General features: G+C 35.1%; 1 protein-coding gene across 4 annotated transcripts in view; it reads left to right on the top strand.

Moving 5' to 3' along the window:
* Positions 1 to 22,403, top strand: part of HDX (highly divergent homeobox) — a 198,996-nt gene extending 176,593 nt beyond the window's left edge. For 3 of the 4 annotated variants that reach the window (XM_074323748.2, XM_019717595.3, XM_088794837.1), the window contains 3 exons: positions 7,946 to 8,029; positions 14,495 to 14,617; positions 18,855 to 22,403. In XM_074323748.2, the coding sequence (XP_074179849.1) occupies positions 7,946 to 8,029; positions 14,495 to 14,617; positions 18,855 to 18,980 (333 nt within the window). In that variant the 3' untranslated portion in view covers positions 18,981 to 22,403. The remainder of the gene's footprint in view (positions 1 to 7,945; positions 8,030 to 14,494; positions 14,618 to 18,854) is intronic. The other variant, XM_074323747.2, reaches the window with a different exon arrangement.
* The last annotated feature ends 260 nt before the right edge of the window (positions 22,404 to 22,663 follow it).

Raw genomic sequence — 22,663 nt, 5'->3', positions numbered from 1 at the left:
CAATGAAAAAAACAAGAGAAACAAAAATATATAAAAGAAACAAAAACAGCAGAACAAGTCAGAAAAACAGTAACCAAAGCAGTAATAGGACAAACAAACCAGAGAAACAACAGCAAAACAAACAAACAAACAAAAAGAATAAAGACCAAAAAGATGAATAAGGAAAAAAAAGGACAAAACAGAAAAAGGGGAGAAAACGATAATGATTTAAAAAGGGGGGAAAGAAAAATGAGAAGGAGAAAAACAAAAAGGTTTTCCTCTGCTTTAATCTGCAGGTCACTTGCTCAGTAACAGAGAATGTCCGGTCTACTCAGCACCAGCTGTGTGGAGGGCAAGGGCCCAGCACGGTGTGGGCTGGCCTCCCTCTCAGGCTCCCTGGTTTCCCCCTCTCAGTCTCACAGGCTCTTGTGAGCTGCCTGCAATTGACTGGTGTAGGCTCCGGGACTGTGTTCACCACCAAAAATCCCCACAGGTTGCTGTGGGCTGTCCACTGCTACAAAAACCCTTTGTAGCCTGAGGAGGTAGGGGCCAGGCACCAGAGGCCCAGGGTGCCCCCAGCAAAGCAGCTGTAGGTGGGTGGGGCAGGTCCCAAGGGAACCATGGGGTGTGGTCAGTGACCCCCACAAAGTCAGAGGAGTGTGTGTGTGGGCTTCTGCTCCAGCAACCAGCCCACACAAACGCAATTCAAATACCTTGGCCAGATTCACGCCACCGCGCAGCTCCCCGCCCAACACTCTCAGGAAAACTCTCAGTCTCTGCCTATCTCAACCAGCAGCTTGTGGAGGAGAGCGCCCGACAGTCAGGCCTCTCCCTGGAGATGCTGCACAAGCAGAAAACAAGCTTTTATTTTGAGGCAAAATCATGTTTTCATTATATAGCTAGTAGTAATCATTTTCCACAAATATTAATTATACTAATTTTCTTAAATCCCACAAAGTAATAATCCGCTCTTGATTTGAGTTGCAATATACAAATTATATATGATTATTTACAAGTTGGAACCTCTTTCCACCTAAAGATATGTTCATTTTTAGCCTGAATTTCTCTGCACTACATCTCCCCTACAGTAAACATTTGAAGATAATGAATGAAATCATGGCATAGGATGACTCACAGTCAGGCACTTAATTTTTAAAGAACAATTGATTTTCAGAGACAAAACTCTAAACTTTCAAGGATGGATCTCTTCTGTCCATAAATTTTGAGTGCCCCCAGTTACTCATGAATAACAAATCACAAAGACACAGGTATAAGACCTATTTATATGCACAAATCTAAATAGTGCCCTTTGGTGCCTTCCTCCCTACATTACTTAGCTCCTTTTCCCCAGAACCAATCCAAATATACAGAGAATCTAAAACAAAAACATCAAAAAAAGTATCAAATCTGAGGTCTGGTGAAAGCCAACATGATTAAGCCCTAAGTTTATAGTGATTATAATAGAAAACAAAACATTAGCTTCATCTCCAGGCAGCAGCAGAAAGCAATTTCATTACAGCTGTTCTCCTGACTCAGAAGCCTATAGGTCACAAACACCGTTATGGTATTGTATCCTCATAGGCAATATATCAAATATGATCATTCCAAGTTTGTTTGTGACTTTTAATGACCATACATATTGCTGGGTAGGAGGCTTCAAATTCTACCTAAGACATATTGCTATTAGTGTGCTTGTTCTGAAAAGACTGCCTAGTGACTAACTCTAGCTTAGCTTTTCTCTTTTTTAAGTTTTCTTTGGGTTGGCAGAGTTTAAATGTTTAAAATTGTTTTCGGAGGTGGCCAGTTAGCTCAGTTGTTTAGAGCGTGGTTCCCTTAACAACAACGATGCCGGTTCAATCCTCACATGGGCCACTGTGAGCTGTGCCCTCCAAAACGAGATTGAAACAATTACTTGACTTGGAGCTGATGGATACTGGAAAAACACACTTAAATAAATAAAAGGGTTTTCCTTTTAAGTGTTTTTTATTTTCTTAACTGTTTTTCATGTGCAACAGAAAAATTTAGAGCTTAATTTGTCTTTTCGTTTTGCTTTAAAAAAAAAAAAAAACCTTTAAAAAATGCAATTGCGATTTTGATGGGGATTGCATTAAATTTGTATATTGCTTTGGGTAATATGGCCATTTTAACTATGTTGATTCTTCCAATACATGAGCACGGAATGTCTTTCCATTTCTTTGTGTCTTCAATTTCTTTCAAAACGTCTTATACTATTCAGCATATAGGTCCTTCACATCCCTGGTTAAGTTTATTCCTAGGTATTTTATTCTTTTTGCTGTGATTGCAAAAGGAATTGTTTTTCGTATTTCTTTTTCTGAGATTTCATTGTTAGTATATAGGAATGCAATGGACTTTTCTACGTTGATTTTGTAGCCAGCAACTTTACTGTATTCGTTGATTGTTTCTAATAGCTTTTTTGGTGGAGTCTTTAGGACTTTCTATGTATACCATCATGTCATCAACAAAGAGTGATAATTTAACTTCTTCATTCCCAATTTGGATGCCTTTTATTTCTTTATCTTTCCTGATTGCTCTAGCAAGAACTTCCAACACTATGTTGAAAAGCAGAGGTGATAGGGGACAGCCCTGTTGTGTTCCTGAACGTAGAGCAAAGGGCTTCAATTTTTCACCATTAATTATGAGATTAGCTGAGGGATTGTCATATATGTCCTTTATTATGTTAAGGTATTTTCCTTCTATACCTATTTTATTAAGTGTTTTAATCATAAATGGATGTTGTATCTTGTCAAATGCTTTTTCTTCATCAATTGATATAATCATATGATTTTTGTCCTTTATTTTGTGTATGTGAAGTATCACATTGATGGATTTGTGGATGTTGAACCATCCTTGTGCCCCGGGGATGAACCCCACTTGGTCATGATGAATAATCTTTTTAATGCATTGTTGCATTCGATATGCTAGAATTTTGTTTAGGATTTTTGCATCTGTATTCATCAGAGATATTGATCTGTAGTTTTCTTTTTTTGTGTTGTCCTTACCAGGTTTTGGTATCAGGGTAATGGTGGCCTCATAAAATGAGTTAAGGAGTACTGTCTCTTCTTCAATTTTTTGGAAGAGTTTGAGCAGGATTAGTATTAGATCCTCTTTGAAGGTTTGGTAGAATTCACTAGTGAAGCCATCTGGTCCCGGACGTTTGCTTTTGGGAAGGTTTTGGATGACTGATTCAATTTCGTTACTGGTGATCGGTCTGTTTAGATTTTCCAGTTCTTCATGGCTCAGCCTAGGAAGGCTATATGTTTCTAAGAACTTGGCCATTTCTTCTAGGTTATTGAATTTGGTGGCATATACTCCTTCATAGTATTCTTGGATGGTGCTTTGTATTTCTGTGGTGTCCGTGATAACTTCCCCTGTATCGTTTCTGATTTTATTAATTAGTGTCTTCTCTCTTTTTATCTTAGTGAGTCTAGACAAGGGTTTGTCCATTTTGTTAATCTTTTTAAAGAACCAGCTCTTTGTCACATTATTTTTTTCTATTGTCTTTTTGTTCTCTATTTCATTTAGTTCTGCTCTGATTTTTCTTATTTCCTTCCTTCTGCTGACCTTGGGTTTCATTTGTTCTTCTTTTTCTAGTTCTTTAAGGTGTAACATGAGGTTATTTATTTGGGATTTTTCTTGTTTCTTGAGATAGGCCTGTAATGAGATAATTGTCCCTCTTAAAACTGCTTTCGCTGCATCCCAAAAATTTTGGTAGGATGTGTTTTCATTGTCATTTGTTTCTATGTATCTCTTGATCTGTCCTCTAATTTCTTCTTTGACCCAGTCGTTCTGTAAAAGTATGTTGTTTAATCTCCATGTATTTGTGTTTTTTCCTGCTTTCTTTTTGCAGTTGATATCCAGTTTCAAAGCCTTGTGATCAGAGAATATGCTTGGTATGATTTCAATCTTCTTAAATTTGCTGAGGCTGATTTTATGTCCCAATATATGGTCTATCCTTGAGAATGTTCCATGTACACTAGAAAACAATGTATAGTCTAATGTTTTAGGATGAAGTGCTCTGTAAATGTCAATTATGTCCATTTAATCTAACATGTCATTTAGGGCTGCTATTTCATTATTTATTTTCTGTTTGGATGATCTATCCATAGCTGTCAATGATGTATTTAAGTCCTCTAGTATAATTATGTTTTGGTCAATTTCTCTCGTTAGTTCTGTTGGTAGTTGCTTGGTATCTTTCAGTGCTCCGTGATTAGGGCCATAAATATTGATGACTGTTATGTCTTTTTGTTGTATAGTCCCCTTTACCATTATGAAATGTCCATCTTTGTCTCTTGTTATCTTTTGTACCCTGAAGTCTGTTTCATCTGATATCATTATGGCTACACCTGATTTTCTCTGGGTACCATTTGCTTGGCGTGTCAATTTCCACCCTTTCACTTTGAGTCTATGATTGTCCTTGTAGCTGAGATGTGTCTCTTAGAGACAGCATAAGGTTGGCTTTAGTTTTATGATCCAATCTGCTACTCTGTGACTTTTTATTGGTGAGTTCAGTCCATTTACATTTAGGGTGATTATTGATATGTGAGGATTTCCTATCATTCTATATTTAGTTTTCTGGTAAGGCTTTGTCTCCATTATTTCTTTGCTTTTTGTTGTTGTCTATTATTTCTGTGTGGTGGTATTCTATGATGTTTCCCTCTGTTTCTCCTTTTATTACAGTATGCATTTCAGTTTTGGATTTTTTTTTTGAGTGGTTACCCTTAAGTTTATGTAAAAGAAAGTTTGATATTTAGAGTATTCCATTTTCTTCAGCCCACTTACTTTCTCCATTCCCATATTCCAGTTCAGGCCTTTACTCTCCCCCTTTTTATGTTTTGGTTGCCACAAATCATCCCTGTTGATGGTGGTGGAATAGCCTCCTTTAGTATTTCTTGTAGTGCAGGTCGTGTATTAGAAAATTCCCTCAGCTTCTGTATGTCTGGAAAGGTCTTTATTCCTCCTTCGTATCTAAAGGATACCTTTGCTGGATATATTATTCTTGGCTCCTAATTTCTCTCTTTCAATAGTTTGAATATTTGGTTCCACTCCCTCCTGGCTTGTAGAGTTTCTGCTGAAAAAATCTGATGATAATCTAATGGGCTTTCCTTTTTAGGTTACCGTCTTCTTTTCCGTGTCTGCCTTGAGGATTCTTTCTTTGTCGTTGGTTTTAGACAGCTTCAATACAATGTGCCTTGGAGAAGGCCTGTTGGGATTGAGGTACTTAGGTGTTCTATTTGCTTCTTGGATTCAAAGATCTAGTTCTGTCCACAAGTTTGGGAAATCTCATCAACAATTTGTTTGAATATATTCTCTGTTCCCTTCTCTCTTTCTTCTCTTTCTGGTATGCCCATTATTCTTATATTGCTCTTTCTGATGGAGTCAGAAAGTTCTTGTAGAGTTCTTTCATTTCTTTAAGTCTCAAGTCTCTTTCTTCTTTCATCTGTGTAATTTCCAGGTTTCTATCTTCGATGTCACTGATTCTTTCCTCCATCTGGTCAACTCTACTACCTAAGCTGGTTATTTCATTCTTAATTTTTTCTATTGAGTTCTTAATCTCCAGAAATTCTATTTGGTTCTTTTGTAAAATTTCAATCTCTTTCGTAAAATGTTCATGCTGTTCTTTGATTGTGTTTCTGAGTTTATTAAACTGCCTTTCTGTGTTTTCTTGCATCTTGTTGAGTTTTTTCATAACTGCAATCTTGAATTCTCTGTCATTTAAGTCACATATTTCCATAGTTTTAAGTTCCTTTTCTGCAGACTTTTCACTTTGTTTCTGAGCTGTCTTGTTGCCTTGGTTATTCATGGCAATTACTGATTTATTGTTTCTCTTCTTAGACATCTACAGGAGTGGCTTCTGCAACAGGTTGATAGGAAGAGGTCTTTCTTTTGTTTTCCAGTATTTGTTGGTAGAATGTTTTATTTTCTTTCCGACTGCAGCCTTTTTTTCTCTGTCTCACATGGTAGGGCTATGTTTTCTCTGCATTATTCCAGCTTCTCACACAATGGGGGGATTCCCTTGGAGATGGGCTTCTCCTCTGTTAATAGTTTCCTCTGTTAATAGTTTGCCTGGGTCACAGGACGCATTGTCCGTGTGGGTATGCGGAGAGCTTTTGAAGTTCCAAAGCTCTTCCTGCACCAGATTCAGAGCCTATATGTTTCAGCAGTTCTGTTTACTCCTGCAGGGATCCGCCCAGATAAGTGGGGCCTGGGTCGGGGTGAGCTGTGAGAGGTGGCCCAGAGCAATGGCAGCTACCACCACCACAGCCGGTCCTGCTTCCACAGCTCCCTCCCCTTTGCTGGAACTAGTTGGGCTGTGAATCTCTGTCTGCGGTCCACAGTTCTCAGAACTGCAAATATTCTGTTCTTTTGATCTGACACTGCTACTTTTCCACTTCTAGCACCTGGCAGGTGGGGGTGGGGTGAGCTTTTGGAGGGTAGGGAGGGGGCGGCTAGTCTTAGTGCCTAAGGCTTCCGTTCTCTGCTTGGCAGTGAGGGCTTAAACCACCGTTTTCAGCCTTCTTCGCTCAGTCTTTTATCCGAGGTCTCTGTTGTCAGCATTGGGTTCAGCCGTGTTATATGCTGTCCCTTTAGCCCTGTGGGCCATAAGCGGAGCCCTAGCAGTCCGAGTTCTTCCCTCTCCCGCAGCTGCAATAGTTCTGGGATGCAGTGAGCTCGAAGCACTGAGCTAGGTCTGAATCCTGCGCCCATGTGGCTCTGTCTCTGCACTTCTCCCTTCCCTACTCCCCCACTCGTGCTATTCACCCACCTTTAGGTGAATCCAGTAGTTGGCCTCTTCATCTTGCCTGTCTGCTGTGCAGGGAGTCCTTTGTGGAGTTATTGTTGTTCGATTAGTTGTAAATTCCAGAGGAGCTTTACAGAGGCTCACCTGACACCACCATTTTGATCAACCTCAATGTGCTATTTTGATCATACATATCTGCTTTCAATTGTTTATTTAATGGAGTGCAGTAAATTAGAGAATTTTTTTTTTCTTTTTTTTTTTTCTTTTATTAAATTTATTGGGGTGACAATTGTTAGTAAAATTACATAGATTTCAGGTGTACAATTCTGTATTACATCATCTATAAATCCCATTGTGTGTTCATCACCCAGAGTCAGTTCTCCTTCCATCACCATATATTCGATCCCCCTTACCCTCATCTCCCACCCCCCACCCCCCGCCCCCGTTACCCTCTGGCAACCACTAAACTGTTGTCTGTGTCTATGAGTTTCTGTTTCTCATTTGTTTGTCTTGTTCTTTTGTTGTTTTTGGTTTATATACCACATATCAGTGAAATCACATGGTTCTCTGCTTTTTCTGTCTGACTTGTTTCGCTCAGCATTACTCTCTCAAGATCCATCCATGTTGTCATAAATGTTCCTATATCATCTTTTCTTACTGCCGAATAGTATTCCATTGTGTATATATACCACAACTTCTTTATCCATTCATCTATCGAAGGACATTTTGGTTGTTTAAAAATGCATTTTACTTTGGAATACATGTAATATGTGACATTTTGCATTAGAAGTTGCAAAGACATATGTGGAGACTTAAAAAAGAAAGCCCTTCAACCAATTAGGTATTGTTACCATTACATACATACCCTTACAGGAAGGCCTGTCACTGGAGTGCCTTATTTAAGCAGAATTTGTATGCCTATTTTTTCAGAGATATTGTGAAAGTTTTTTTCTTCTATTTTAAATAGTATTACAGTAATTTTCTACTTTCTAAGTATTCATCAACTAAACGTAGAGGGATATGGCTCAGACACACACTGGGTGTGACACTGAGGAACCAGTCAGTTATCAGAGCTTATTCTGATAACCTAGACCAGATAATCCCATCACTGAAACCAGACGTTGAATGTATGTGCTCTCTATATTGTTGAGTATAGTGATGATGATCAGGTATGTATTTACAAAAACTTCCCTACCTGTGTTACAGAAAATAGAAATTATTGATGATGAAGAAAGTGACATGATAAGTAATTCTGAAGTAGAACAAGTGAATTCTCTCTTGGATTATAAGGTAAAAGTAATTTCAAATTGTGAATTCTAAAACTCACAGACACAGATAACAGTTTATTCATTACCAGAGGGTAAGGGGCTTGAAGGATTGGTAGAAGAGGGAAAAGGGAGTCAAATATGTGGTAATAGAAGAACTGACTCTGGGTGGTGAGCACACAATGTAATATATAGATGATGCATTATATAATTGTACACTTGAAACTTATATAATTTTACTAATCAATGTTAACCCAATAAATTTAATTTTAAAAATGTGAATTCATTAAGAAAAGCTATTAAATAAGGAGGACTTTTACAGTACTTGTGTACTGGTTTATTTCACTGCCATTTGGTAAGTAAAACATCCTGGGGCTCCACATCGACTCCCTCTGCAACTTGGATATCAGTCAGGGTGATGGGAATTTTAATTAATTCTGGCTTGTTCAGTGGTTATGGTTATAAGCATAGAGGTTGCTGAGTGGGAGTAGCTATTGATGGTGCACAAGAATGTGGGGCAGTGAATATCGGTGGTTAATGTGAAATTTATGGCAATGCTTTTTAGTATATGTGCTGCCAAAGCGAGCACAGGCAATGCTTTTTTTAAAGCTAACATTCTTTCTTTTTTCTTTTCTTTTGGCAATGTTCATTTTTAAATGGTGGTAAAGGGGAAATTTTTTCCAGATTTTTTATTTGCTAATTTTATCTTGTATTGCAACTTCTAAAGATCATTTTTTTGTCTTTTCTGAATCTTTTTATTTAAGTATAGTTGGTACACAATATTATATTGGTCATATTAGTTTCAAGTGTACAATATGATTCAACATTTTTATACCTTATAATGTGATCACACCACTAATTCTAGTAATCATTTTTCACTGTGCAAACTGATCACATTATTATTGATTCTACTCCTCTTCCCCTTTTCACCCATCCCCCACCCTCTCCATTCTGTTAACCGTACCTTTGGTCTCTGTTTTTTAGTCTGTTTTTGTTTTATTTTTGTTTGTTCATTGTTTTGTTTTGTTCTAAATTCCACTTGTAAGTGAAACCATACATTATATTGAAGACCATTTTTTAAACATAATTGTATACCTGTTTTAGAAGTTTGAAAACAATCCCTAAAGCAAATACCAAATGAATATGAATAGAGATGACCTTTTCTTTGTTGTTTTTTTCAACTACATATTTTATTTTTACCTATTTATTTATTTTTAATTAAAGTTTATTGGGGTGACAATTGTTAGTAAAGTTACATAGGTTTCAAGTGTACAATTCTGTAATACATCATCCTTTTTATAATGGCCCTTGTTATTAAACTGAAAAGCTTACCTTGACAGCATGCCATGCATAATTTTGTATTTATTAAATCTTGACATAAGTTATCAGTCTATATGTTCATATGTTTTCTACATAGATGTGTAATTGCTTTCCCTTTGTTAATCAGTATCCTATCTTAGAAGATAACTTTGGGGTCTTCTGAGGTTTGGGCCACACAATCATTCTTCCCATACACAAAAATTCTTTTCTTGGAATATCATAAGAGTTCAAAACAGAGACTAGTACTTAGATATTAAGAGAAACTAATATTTAATCAGAAAAGACAACACTGTCATTTCCTCAAATTTTTTTTGTTTTACTATAATTGAAAGTTATGCAACAGATTCTGTTTTCCAAATGATCATAACATGTCAGACTTTAAAATATTGAATGTTGTAAACACAGAAGGAAATTATCTTTTGAAATTTATTTCTGAGTGTCAAAGAGCACAATATAATCCTGTATTTAAACTGTATTTCCAACTAATAAAATTATAAAGTTGTTGGTTCTGAAGTACAAGAGATCATTCTAATCTCTCCTACATGATCATATAATATTTCTAAATGCCTAGTTCAGGATTAAAGTGGCTCTGCAAGCCACCATTTGGCACAGGCTATGGAAACTATAGATGAGAAGACTGGATTACACAGCCATGAAGTGTGCTCCACTTAGCACTCAAACAGTTCAAATAGATCTGGGCCCAGAACTCTGAGAATTCTTTCTAGAACATTTCTGCTCTGGTGTTCTAGCCCACTAGAGAAGGTTTGAAGTGGAAGACCAGGGCAGAGCAGAAAGTCCAGTCCAGAAATGTTAAGTAACATTTTCATTGAAACCTAACCGACAATTAATGATCCAGTGTTTTCCATTGCTGTGGGAACAAGAGGTCCTTCACTGCCCTATTAGGCATACCTTTTATAGCACATCAGCATCCTGCATAAACTTTTTTAACTCAAAAATTAGCACCTATATATAAAATATATGCTTTATAAGCATTATTAAAAATATTTCAGTTCACCTCATCTGTGACTTTTGTTACCTTAATTCTAAAGCAAGTGTAAGTGAAACCTCATATAGCAGTTCACATTGCTGATTTCAGGATGTTGATTTAAAACAGCCTTATCAGTTTGGAAATTTAATATTTCTTCAGAGACATTATTGTACTCTATTTGCATACACGTTAGTATTCCTTGTTTTGGGATCAAAATCATTTTGTTGGTTTCTTAAGCATATTCATCATAAGCTTCTTGAAAGCAGAGACCTTACTTATCTGTGTGTTATCTGTGCTTAGCACATTGGTGTCAAGAAACTAGTTCCGAGTGAGTGAATAAATTAAAGTATTCTTGGAAATACTTTTAACATTATTGTGTAAGTACTTGTTTATATGAAATCAGTTAAGACAAGAAGCTGGATCATTATAACTTTTTTCCCACACTAAATTAAACAGTATCCCATTATTCTTGGGATTCATTGTAAAAAAAAAAACCAAAAGAATGTTTCTGATGTGCATTTGATAATTCTTGCTATGCAACCAGCAATGTTCAGTTTTGACATAGTGAAGTTTCTGATTGAAATATATTCCTAGAAATCCATATTGCTAGGAGTTCTACCTAACCCAAAATGCTTATGAGACAAGTTAGTGATCTCAGTCCCTGAGGCATGAGTGACTATATCATAAAATAACACCTCAGGCTTGACAGCCATTAATAGTCTGCTTAGGGATCAAAGCTCTTGTTCCATAAAGCCTTGAATGTTCCCTACAATCAACTTGGAGGAGATTTGACAAACCTTACTGGGAATGTAAGGAAGATTTTAACAAGAAAAATGAGCTAGATCTTGTCTTCTGAAATTCAGTGACTGATGTTAGCTTACTAGGCTCCTCTTACAAATACTCCATTTACTTAGGGAAATCTCTAAAGCACACATAAAGTACTGCCTATAATCTAGGAAGTGTTTAATAGATTTGCAAAAAGCAAATCTAAGAAAAAAATGTCTGCAATATTAAATTATCTTAAAGCTGTTTACGTTTTTCAAACATTCCATAAATACTGTGGAGGAGGAATATTTGCATGAGAAATTAGAGATCTGCATACCAAAAGATGCCTCTTGACTTTTGCAAATGTGAATTAATGTTTTTAAAATATTTTTAATGGACTGTGAGTGCAGCTCATAAGGACTATGCATTCAAAAGAGACATTAAGACAGTGATGATAGATATCTCCACTATTCAAGAAGATTTCCTGGTCAGCACTTTACTATTGTTCTGACAATGAATGAATACTAAAAAAAACAACCTTAGAATTAGTCAAATGTATTATGGCAAGAGCATGTTGAATTTTATTATAATGCTTACTGGTAACTTAGATTACTGTAGAGTGCCTTTGGATAGGAATTTAGCTTGAATCGTCATTTGGAGATGATTCACTTGATATTAAACGAGCTGAAAATGAAGCAGTTTTATTAGGTTAAAAAAGTTCTAAACTGAGCTGATAAAATAGTTGATGCAGTAAATGTGTCCATACATTGAATGTGATTAATACAACTGTATCCTTTCAACTGAAATAACAAATATGCCCGTAGAATTAACTAATTTTAATGTCTTTTATAAATCTTTTTGAACAAATGTTAAAGTTCCTGCTGTGCTTTTTGAGACCAATTCTCCAGCTGCACGGAATACTCAAAACATATTTTCATGTTTATTTGGCAAAGGGGCTAGGTAAAAATTATTTTTTTTATTTTTAATCAGGTTTTTTTTTATATATAATGTCCGCACAATAAAATTTACCTCCTTATATAGTTAGATGAATTTTGAGAAGGGGACACACTTGTGTAAGCGCAACTACAATCTGTTGATCTATTGATGATCACTTGTGTTGTTTCTAGTTTTTGGCTATTATCAATAAAGTTGCTATGAATATTCATGCATGTCTTTTTGTGGACATGTGTTTTCATTTCCCTTGGGTAAATACCTGAGTAGGATTGTTGAGTCAGATGGCAAAAAATAGTATGTTTAATTTTATAAGAAACTGCTGAAACATTTCTCGAAGGGGAAGTACCATTTTACACTCCCCACAGCAATGTATGAGACATCTAATCAGTCCAGATTCCCACTAGTGATGTAGATGATTTCTGAGTGTGGGCCGGGATCATGTCTCGTGAAGCCGAAGAATGGAAACATGGACCAGAGAGAGGCAAAAAGTTTTAAAAAGAGGATAGTTTATTAGAGGCAGGAGAAGAGGTTGCAGCTCCAGAGCGGGACGGGGTCCCTAATGGGAGGGTGCCCCATGACTGAGGTAAAAGCTCTTACTTTTGAACCTTCCCTTGCCTGTTTGGGGAAGGGGAGCTGTTTGGAGAAGGGAACTTGTTTGAAGAAGGTAACTGATGCCTTCTAATGAAATTCGTCTACCAGGTTGTTCTGCTTGCACATCTTAAAGGAATTAGCAACCCACTCTTTATCTATCAGATCTGCTCATTTGTCAGGCCAAAAATGAATTTTATGATTAACCTCAAGGCCTTGTTACATTATGTCCTGGAGTGAAGGAGTGATTTCAAAACCTGTAGTTTTAGGATATGACTGTCTTTGTTTATTCCACCAGGGACCTCCCTGTCTACTTAGGGACATGCTAACAATTGTCCTGTATCACTAGCCCTTGTTATTTGCTATTGTCAGTCTCTTTAACTTTAGCCACTGTAGTATGTTTGTAGTAGCATCTTATTTTGGTTTTAATTTGCATTTCCTTAATGACAGATGTATTAAGCATTTTAATGTGTTTATTGTATCTTCTTTGATAAAGTATGCGTTCAAATATTTTACCTCTGTTTTATTCTGTTTCTGGTCTCATTGCATTGTAAGAGTTCTTTATGTGTTCTGAATGCAAGTCCTCATCAGATATGTGAGTTGCTCATATTTTCTCCCAATATGTGGCTTGTATTTTTATTTTCTTAACGGTATCTTCCGAAGACCAAACATTTTTTTGGTGTTCTTTTTTAACCTTGATGAAGTCTTTCTTTTAAGTTGCATTCTTTTTGTGTTCTCTTGAAGAATCTTTGCCTAACCCAAGGACACCAAGATTTTCTGCTCTGCTTTCCTCTAGAAGCTTTATAGTTTTAGGTTTTACATTTAGGTGGATGATCCATTTCTCGTTAAATTTTGTACATGATGTGAGGTAAGGTTTTATGTGGGTTTTTTTAAAATATAGGTTGTATATATCCATCCTTTTGCCAATAACACATTTTCTTGATTTCTTGATTACTGTAGCTTTAGTAGTTAATCTATTCAGAGCACTTTTATGGCCATTATCTTGTTTGAGACTTATAACCCTCAAAGCTAGACTTATCAAAGATTACTAGTATTATATCCACTTTACTGATGAGTAAACAGAGTTGCAGAGAAGTTAATTGGACTGCCCAAGTTTACACAATTCTCAGTAGTCTTGACACTAAAATCCTCTCAAATCCTAGTCTACTGTTTTGGTTTCTTTCTTTCTTTCTTTCTTTCTTTCTTTCTTTCTTTCTTTCTTTCTTTCTTTCTTTCTTTCTTTCTTTCTTTCTTTCTTTTTTTACCTACACAACTATGGTAGCAAAAATAGTGAAAACTGGGTCTAAAATTTGTGGTATACAGTGGTATATTTGGAGATATTTTCTGAATAACAGACTCCTACATAAAGGCAAGGGGGTGCTCAGCAAACTAAGTCTTAGTAATTATTACTTAGTCTTACTAATAATTTCAGTCTCTCCTTGGTACATAATAATAATCTTTTTAGTTCTCAGTATTGAGCTTTATGAATGGTACATTCAGAATTATTGCATCTGCAATTGCTCTTTACTTGGGGTTAATTGGGCTCTCTCTATTCTTAATCCTAATCCAAATGCTAATTAGGTTTAATATAGGAGGAGTTTTTCCAAGAAGGGAAATGTTTCTTGATTTTTCTCTTACTGGAATTTATTTGTTTGGATTTTGACCTTGCAAATTGTTTTCTGTTGGTGATTTGCTTAAAAGGCAGGCTTTGAGTAGCAGGATAATTTCCTTCTGTGCTTTACATTTCTTTCTGCTAAAATTTTATCTTCTTTATTGTCCCCTAATTTGATTGCTTTTTTAGAATTTTATTGTGTATCAGCCATGTACATTCCTAGGTTTGAAGAAGGTAATTATATTGTTTGATGTTTTCTTCAGAATGAAGAAGTCAGATTCATTGAAAACGAGCTGGAAATTCAAAAGCAAAAATACTTTAAACTTCAGGCATTTGTTAGAAGCTTGATACTAGCTATGAAAACTGACAATAAGGAACAACAGCAGGTAGGTGCCAGAAGAGAATAGTAAACTGTAATGTATCATCTTGAAAAACAGCATGTCACACTTGGATTTTTCATATATATGTATATATGTCTGTGTGTGTGTGTGTGTGTGTATATATATATATATATATATATATATATATATATATATATATATTTGTTTTTGTTTTGTTTTATTTTCATACTTAATTCCTGCTTGTCATCAAGGAAGGATTTGTTACTTATGACCTTTTTCAGCACAGTTTTCTTGAGAATACATATTCAGATTTTGTGTGCAACTTTAGTGGAAAATCAAAATAACTGATTAGCATACTTTAATTCCAAATTCACCTTAAATAGGGATTTTTAAAAAATTAATTATAAAGAAATTCTCAAAATGTTTATAGAGAGCTACCTTAACTAGTGAGGCACATATTTGGGGACCTTTTGTGAATGAAAGAGGTAAGGCATTTATTTGCCTCTCTTTCAGATTTCAATTACCTTCTAGCCCCTACTAGAGTTTGCAAATGTTCAAATGCCTTCTATTTTATGATATGTAGCTCACCACTAAAAATGTGGAATTACTTTGTGAAATTCTTTGTGACCACAGTTCATCATCTACTTTTCTTAATTTAACTAAAGTATTTGATTCATCTACCCCAAAGATGAAATGTAGTATCTTTTGTTTGTCACTGTGGATTTTTGTTTATGAATTCCTCCCAAATTATATTTTCTGTTTCATTTTTATATGAAATTTGTGTGATAATGTGTTAAGCTTGTTAAAAATAATTATAGAATCATAATAAATGTTCCATTCAATACTAAATGATATCAGATTTGCTTCTGAGTTGTATATGGCTATGTTGATTCCTTGTCAGAAAAGTTGAATATGCATAGTATGTCACACAGGTAACCATTGATTAGGAAACAGGCTCAGAGATTTTTATTCAGCAAGGAATCTCAAAAGCACAAAAATCCGTCCCTTATGTCCAAGCAAGCCTGCACATACCACCCCAGCCATCTCCAGGGGAAAAGATTAGATTCTTAGCATCTCAAAATTCTCCTTTTTTAAAAAGAAAAAGTGAAAAAGTCTTTATATGTTTAACTGAAGTACTGAACCACAAAATTTAAACTAAAATAATTTACTCATGAGGCTCAAACAAGCATGTATATTATGTGTCCAGTTTCATGAATTTTTCTCCCCCGTGCCACACACACACACACACACATTCCAAGACAGTAGTCTTCAGTTACCTTTGTCAGCTTTATTTAAGCTTATTGCTTTATTATGTGAGTTGTGCATATTCCATGGCATGTTGAAAATATGTTTGTTTTTTAGGAACCTAAACTAAAGATTTTACAGAATAAGGTAGTGGTCTTGAACATGGTCCCAAGGGTACTGTAAATTTTAAATAACTGAAAAAAAAAAAGTTAGGTCCAACCATAGGAATAACTCACAGTGTGGTCCTGGTCCCAAAAGTCACAGCATGGTTTTGAATTCAGAGTTATATGGCCAGCTAAGTAACAGTTGTCTATGTCTCTTGACATCTAGGAATAACACACAGATTGCATTTTATTTTCTAATTCTAACCTTACCCCTGGCTTCATTCCTTCCCTAAGACCACTAACAAATAAGTAACTACTGTACATTTTACTTTTCTCCTTCTCTTATACTTTTCTTCTGATAAAGACTAATCACCTAAGATATGGACAAAATGTTAGCTGAGAAAAAGAGAAAGTTATACAAAAATTGTAGTGAAAGTCATAGCCTATATAATTAGCACCCAAATAGAAACTACTGATTTTCGTAGTTGATATTGGATATAATGGATCTCAAAACATGGTCTCAAAATACAGAAGACACAAAAATTATTCAGGTGATGTCTTAAATTACTGATTTAACACTATGAAATACTTAGAGGTTTATTTCTAGGAATTAATTTTTATTCTACTTAATAAAAGAGAATTAGTGTGTCATTGGCTTCTCATTTTAAAAATATATCATGTTTTTCCATTAATCGTAATTTGGGTAAATTGAGTGAGATGAATGGTCCATGGAATATTTTGCCCAAATGAAGCAGTCCAAACTTTAAAAATATATGGTACTGTCTGACTGAAATATTATATTACCCAAAGGTTTTTATTTTTAATCAATAGCCATTTTAAGATAAAAATAATGTTGCTAGCTCTGTACTAAGTCATTACTTATGATCTTTCTTCCCCTGATAATTCACTATGTGATCCTAGCCAGGTCAATTGCCTTTCTTGAACTTCAATTTCTCCATTTTGCAAGGAAGGTAAGAATGATTAACATTATGGAACTTGGCATTCACACCTTAGGGCCTAGAATAAGTGTTATAGAGACTAATGATATATTTGGGAAATGCTTTAATCTCTTGGGAAGAGTGGTATTATATCAGATTCTGAAGACAGATTGATGCAGAACTTGTAGTAAAGAAAGTTAATGGTGTTAGTATCTAAGAAAAAGGCAGTTCTAGCAATTGGCATACTCCAAAGATTTGTTCAGTGTGCCATTGTTGCAGTCCAGTAAGATACTGAAAATAAATTGTTTAAGTAGACCTTGTGCTTAGTGCCCTATACTTTAATATACTCAGATATTAAAGTTTTCCTATTTTATACTATATTCATTTTTCCAGTCAACTACATGAAATGCAAGGACAAAGAAATAAATAATAGTGCTTCTTTGATATCAAAGTCTCCTCACTAGAATTTAGAATGTCATTTAGTCTGTTCATCCACTTGAATTTTCAATACTCTAAGCACATGTTCAGTGAATGTTCACTGGAACATTTTGCCCTCTCTAATATAGTTTCTTCATAGTTACAAAGTGAACTAAAGCTAGTGATGTATTTCTCATAAACTAGGATCAGCAAATGTCAGCAAAGGCTTTGTTTCACCTGAACTGGTTTAGTGGTAAACAACTCTTCTGGAAGAAAATGTCGTTGTGTCCTATTATTGCAACCTAGCACCTTAAAAAGCATGTAGTACATCTATGTAACTGTTTTGTAAACACTCTCAGTTTCAGCAAGAAATTCATGAACTATTTAATAGTATAAAATAAATAACAACTCTTCTTTTCAGAAGGAGTTAGTCTTTCCTTATGTAGCCTGACAAAAAGGAGAAAGTTTCTAATCTTGCCTCTCTGCTATAAGAAAAAAAAAGTACAGGATTTATAGCTGCCACTTCTTTTAATAAAGAGAATAGGAGAGTACTGTCTTATTTCAACAGTGTATTTCATATGTTCTCCAGCATGCCATGTCTTTCTGTCCCTTAATTAGGTAATGGCAAGCATGCATCTCTTTCTGTTCCCTTGGTCCTTGTTTACCACTGCACCCAAAGCCCACACTACAAGTAATGATGTCTAAAAATTGCCCAGATATGCTACATGATTTTTAGTATTGGTAGCAGCAAATCAGTCATTTAATTCTCAATTTCTTATGGTCAAGTGGGCATCAGCACTGTCAACCATATAAAACTTGATTAATCATTTATTTCTTTAGTATGGATGCATGTTCTGCAACTCCAGGTAAAACAATTACATGTGGCAAAGCTTAGTTCATGGCTCTTGCTTATCTTAATTACTCCAGTAGAGAAATGAGCAGCCCTCTAGGTACATCATTACACAGTTAGAGTCACTGGTTCAGCTGTGCCCTGGTGGGTGCTTAGCCATCTGTAGATATATGGGCATAGCCTGAGAAAAGAAGAAAAATCTCTTGGTCTTTTCAAGTTTAGTCTAAAGTAAAATAGCTGAACTTCTTTCTTAACTGCTAAGTTCTTCTTCCCACTGAAATACAAAATAATCTTTTGTGAAATGTGTTGTTCTCTAAAGACAGCATAACTAGGCAGGAATATTTTAATAAGGAATATAATTTTAAAGCTCTTTAGCAGTGATCAGTGAACACTCAAAACTAGTATGGAAATCATTTATCTCAAACACTTCAAAGCACTTGGTGCAGAATAGTTGTTCATTTCTCTACTGATTTTGCTTTTGTCTGGTGTTCTACTCTACATAATCCACACTCTCAAAATCTAGTATTTTGTTACTTCCTTAATAGGGTATAAATAATTTTGCTTTAGGTAAGATATTGTATAAAGTCCTGAAAGGAAAAAAATGTGCTCCTTTCTCTAAATCTGTCAGAATAAATCAACACGAGAGGACCACAACTATTAACATAAAATTGGAGAAAAAAAAAATATATCCACATACTAATTCAAAAAAATTGATTTTTCTGACTCAGGCACTGCTGTCAGATTTACCTCCTGAACTAGAAGAGATGGATTTCAATCATGCCTCGCCGGAGCCTGATGATACCTCATTCAGTGTGTCTTCTTTATCAGAGAAAAATGCCTCAGACAGTTTGTGATGGGGGGGGCGGTATATGATACAGCTTTTTGGCTGCCTAACAGGTGTGCATTTCAAGATAACTGCATTCTGTTGCCCCAAAATGCTTCAGTTGGAAAAACATATCATTGAAACCACATATTCTGTGAAGGATGGACAAGATATAATGGCTACAGTGCAAAAAATACATGTGAAATTTAAAAGCATTGTTTGAGAGTATTTTCCAAACTGGTAAACTGATGGAACTCTGGGAAAATAATTGTATTTAATTTTGAGCAGTTTAGCTATGAAATGCATAATGTCGAATTTCTGAAAAATTTTTGTTTGGTTTTATAGAAGAATCTTAGTTTTAATAATAGTTTTCACCAAACACACAAAAATAAATGTATAACAACATTACTGAAGCTTAATTATTGTTTTTGTAGCCATTACATCTTCTTTCTTTCTCTCTCCTTCTCCTAACATACACTTTTACTCAGGAAAGTGGACTGAAAATTGAAAACAAAACTAAAAGTGATTTAAATTAGCCTGGATGAGTCTTGGGATTTATTTTTCAACCCCTATAAAAATTTGACTTATGCTAATGATTGAAAATTGAAGTGATTACTAGTATATAATTGTAAATTGTTGGTGTTCTTCCATTATCTAATCCAAATGGTTTTTTTTTTGGGGGGGAAACACTATGGAAAAATAATTCACTAACATGAAGTCAAATAAGTTATTAAGTGTACAGAAACAAAATACTGTAAAAGATTAGTCTCAATGGAAATTCTTCATTGCTGCAAATGACAAATATTGATAAGATTCACCTTCTACTAGTAAATTTGTGTAACTGAGTTAGATGAAATGTTGCACAAATATTTCAAGTTTATCACCATCTTCATAATATTTTTTTTCAGTTCTTACATTTCATGAAACAGGAAGTCAAGGTAAGCCATTAAGATTTTTCTAAATCTAGTCACTCAGCTTTGCCACAAAATTTACCTCATTTCCATGTGAGGCTTGTACAGAGCCATCAGCCAAGGATAATATCCAAAAAAGAGTTATTCTACTTCAGTTATAAATCACTCTCCTCTGGATTTCCTGGAAACTATTCTGTGAGTACTCTCCTAAAATGTGCATGCTACCCAGTTATTCTATTAGAAGGTACCAAATGACAACACACTGTAGACAGTTCTTTGCAGACCTTCCCTTCCAGGGTACCAGATGGCATTACCAAGATCTATAGAAGGAAAAATGTCAGTTGCTCCCTGAGCAGACAGTGTCATATATTTGTGAGTTGGCAGTGTGGAATTATGTCGCATGGTTAAATTACTATCTATATATAAAAGATTAATGAAGTAGCTTAGATGGCTCTTTTGGCCATCAAGTTTCTGTCAGATATTTAAGTAACTTGTAAGTTAAACCAATTTTTATCTTGGCATTCACAAATACCAACTTAGAAATGCAGAAAGGCACTCGTGAATGTCTTTGACTTTGAAATTTCCCTCCCCCCATGCACAAATAGGTAAGGTTCATTGATAATCCTTCATTTTGTCAGCTATTTGTTTCATTTAATATTGCTGCCATCCTACTTCTATGGTTCTTTTATTAACAGAAATATTTCAGTTGTTAGATATGCTCCCCTTTAGCTGACAGCCTATGGTTCATTGCAAACAATGTTTAGTACTCCTTGTTGACAAGCCAAATTCCATTCAGAGAGTAGACTGCTGAGTAACAGAACCTCAGATATTAAGATTAAATTTATTAGTCACACCAGTTCATCCATGAGATAAAGAGTCCCTACTATATACAGCAAATATAGGTAGCATGAACAAATTCATAAGGTAGCATGAACAAATTCCAGGCCTTCAAGTCTCTCCTGAGATCTCCATCCTAGTCATTGAGTTTATCTTTAAACTCCAATTTCTTCTGCTTCAGTTTAAACCCCTTTTTAGTTGGTTCTTGTTACAAAGTAAGGATAGACGATTCTCTCCTACATCTTTCAACTCGATGTATTTAATTGTCACACCTGAGCTAAATTAAATTATATTCATTGACCTCCTGCTATATGGACATTGGATTTTGATTCTTCAGCAAGCCATAAACTTCAAGACAAATTATATTTTTTCTGTTTTTCAGGGATATTAATAAAAATCATTTAATTAAAAAGTTTAATAGACTTAAGGATTCTGCTAGGTGTGATTCCTAGAAGGTATCCTAGTGTACAATTTTGAAAGAAAGCACAGATGATTTCCTTGTCCCTGTTTAAAGTTCTGTTAAAATACAAAGTGCATAAATCGTAACAGTACACTTAAGAATTTTTGTCTTGGCATTTGTGTTTCAGCAGCAGAATTATTTATTTTACTGCCATGGGACTTAAAACATTTCTAAAATGAAATGTGCTTGTTCTATAGCAGGAACCAAAGCAAATAGCTGTATCCAGAATGAAAAGTCATAATTGGCAGAATGAAAAAGATTTCAAGGTTAAGTATTTTATAAATCTATTATGAAAAAATATACATATTTTCACACATATAGATTAGAATTGATTTTGAGACATTTTAAAGCAGGAAAAATATCAGTTTATGAATCCTTTTGTGAACATCTTCATGAGTGGGGAGAAAAACCACTAGTGTTTTTTTCTATAGGGCTTTGACACAATATTAAAGCAGACCACGCTATCTGAACTATGTCTCACAAAGACAGATGCCAATGTGAAAAACCTTTTTTTTCTCTTGACTATGCTTCAATATCTGCTTTCAGCTTAGGATAGCCAACCAGTTTCTAAGCAGAAAATGTGTATCTAAGAGCATTTACCTTCCCAAATAAGTATTAAAATACAAAACAAATAAGGAACTGAAGGTACCTTCCTAATTTCAGCCAAGCTAAAATTATTCACAAGAAAATGAGAACTGCAGTTATCCTGGAGAATAGGAAAATTAACACACACAAGGAAAACTTGAAAGAAAATTGGCCTATTCATGGAACCTGGGGATGTTTTGTTGTAAGGTCAGTTATAGCAGCAGGACTTTGTACTACCATTGCAATCATATGATAGAAATGTTTGTTATCGTTGGAGAAGAAAAGGCTACAGCCCAGTCGCATCCTGTGCTCTGTATACTACCAAGACTTCAAAAGGTGTCCTAGAGGCCATTTCTCCAAAGACAACAACATCTATTTTATGGCACTTTCATAGTCAGCAATCTGTACATTTGTAGGCGAATACATAAGTTGTGTATTTAAAGGAATTCTAGAGTCTAAGATTGACTTTATTGCCCTTTCTGGGGGGAGGGGGCATTTAACCCCTTTCCAAGGAATAGTTTCCTCATCTTAGCCTGATAGCTTATGATCATTTTTAAGAGACATTCTGAACATTTTTACTGCTATCCTTCCTCCACATTGTAGTGATGGTATACCAGGAATAATGTCTATTAATATATATATATATATATATATATATATATATATATATATATATATATATATATATATTAGATTTTCATTCAGATCCTAAAAATGCCAAATTCTGACAGATTAGCCTTTTAAGGGAGTTATATATAAGAACCGTAGTACCTAAATGATGAGTAAACGCACTTATCTTTGAAGTTGGTGTTATCCTTGGCAGACAGCACTGTATCATGCTCTTCACCAAGCTACACTCTGGTGATGATATAATATAACTTGTGAGCCTACAGTCAACATACCATTGCCCAAAACAAACCT

The sequence above is a fragment of the Rhinolophus sinicus genome, chromosome 18 (genome assembly GCF_057876585.1).
Source record: "Rhinolophus sinicus isolate RSI-liver-muscle chromosome 18, RSI-T2T, whole genome shotgun sequence".
Taxonomy (NCBI): domain Eukaryota; kingdom Metazoa; phylum Chordata; class Mammalia; order Chiroptera; family Rhinolophidae; genus Rhinolophus; species Rhinolophus sinicus.
The sequence above is the reverse complement of the archived record's forward strand: the minus strand, read 5'-3'. Positions and strand labels throughout refer to the sequence as shown.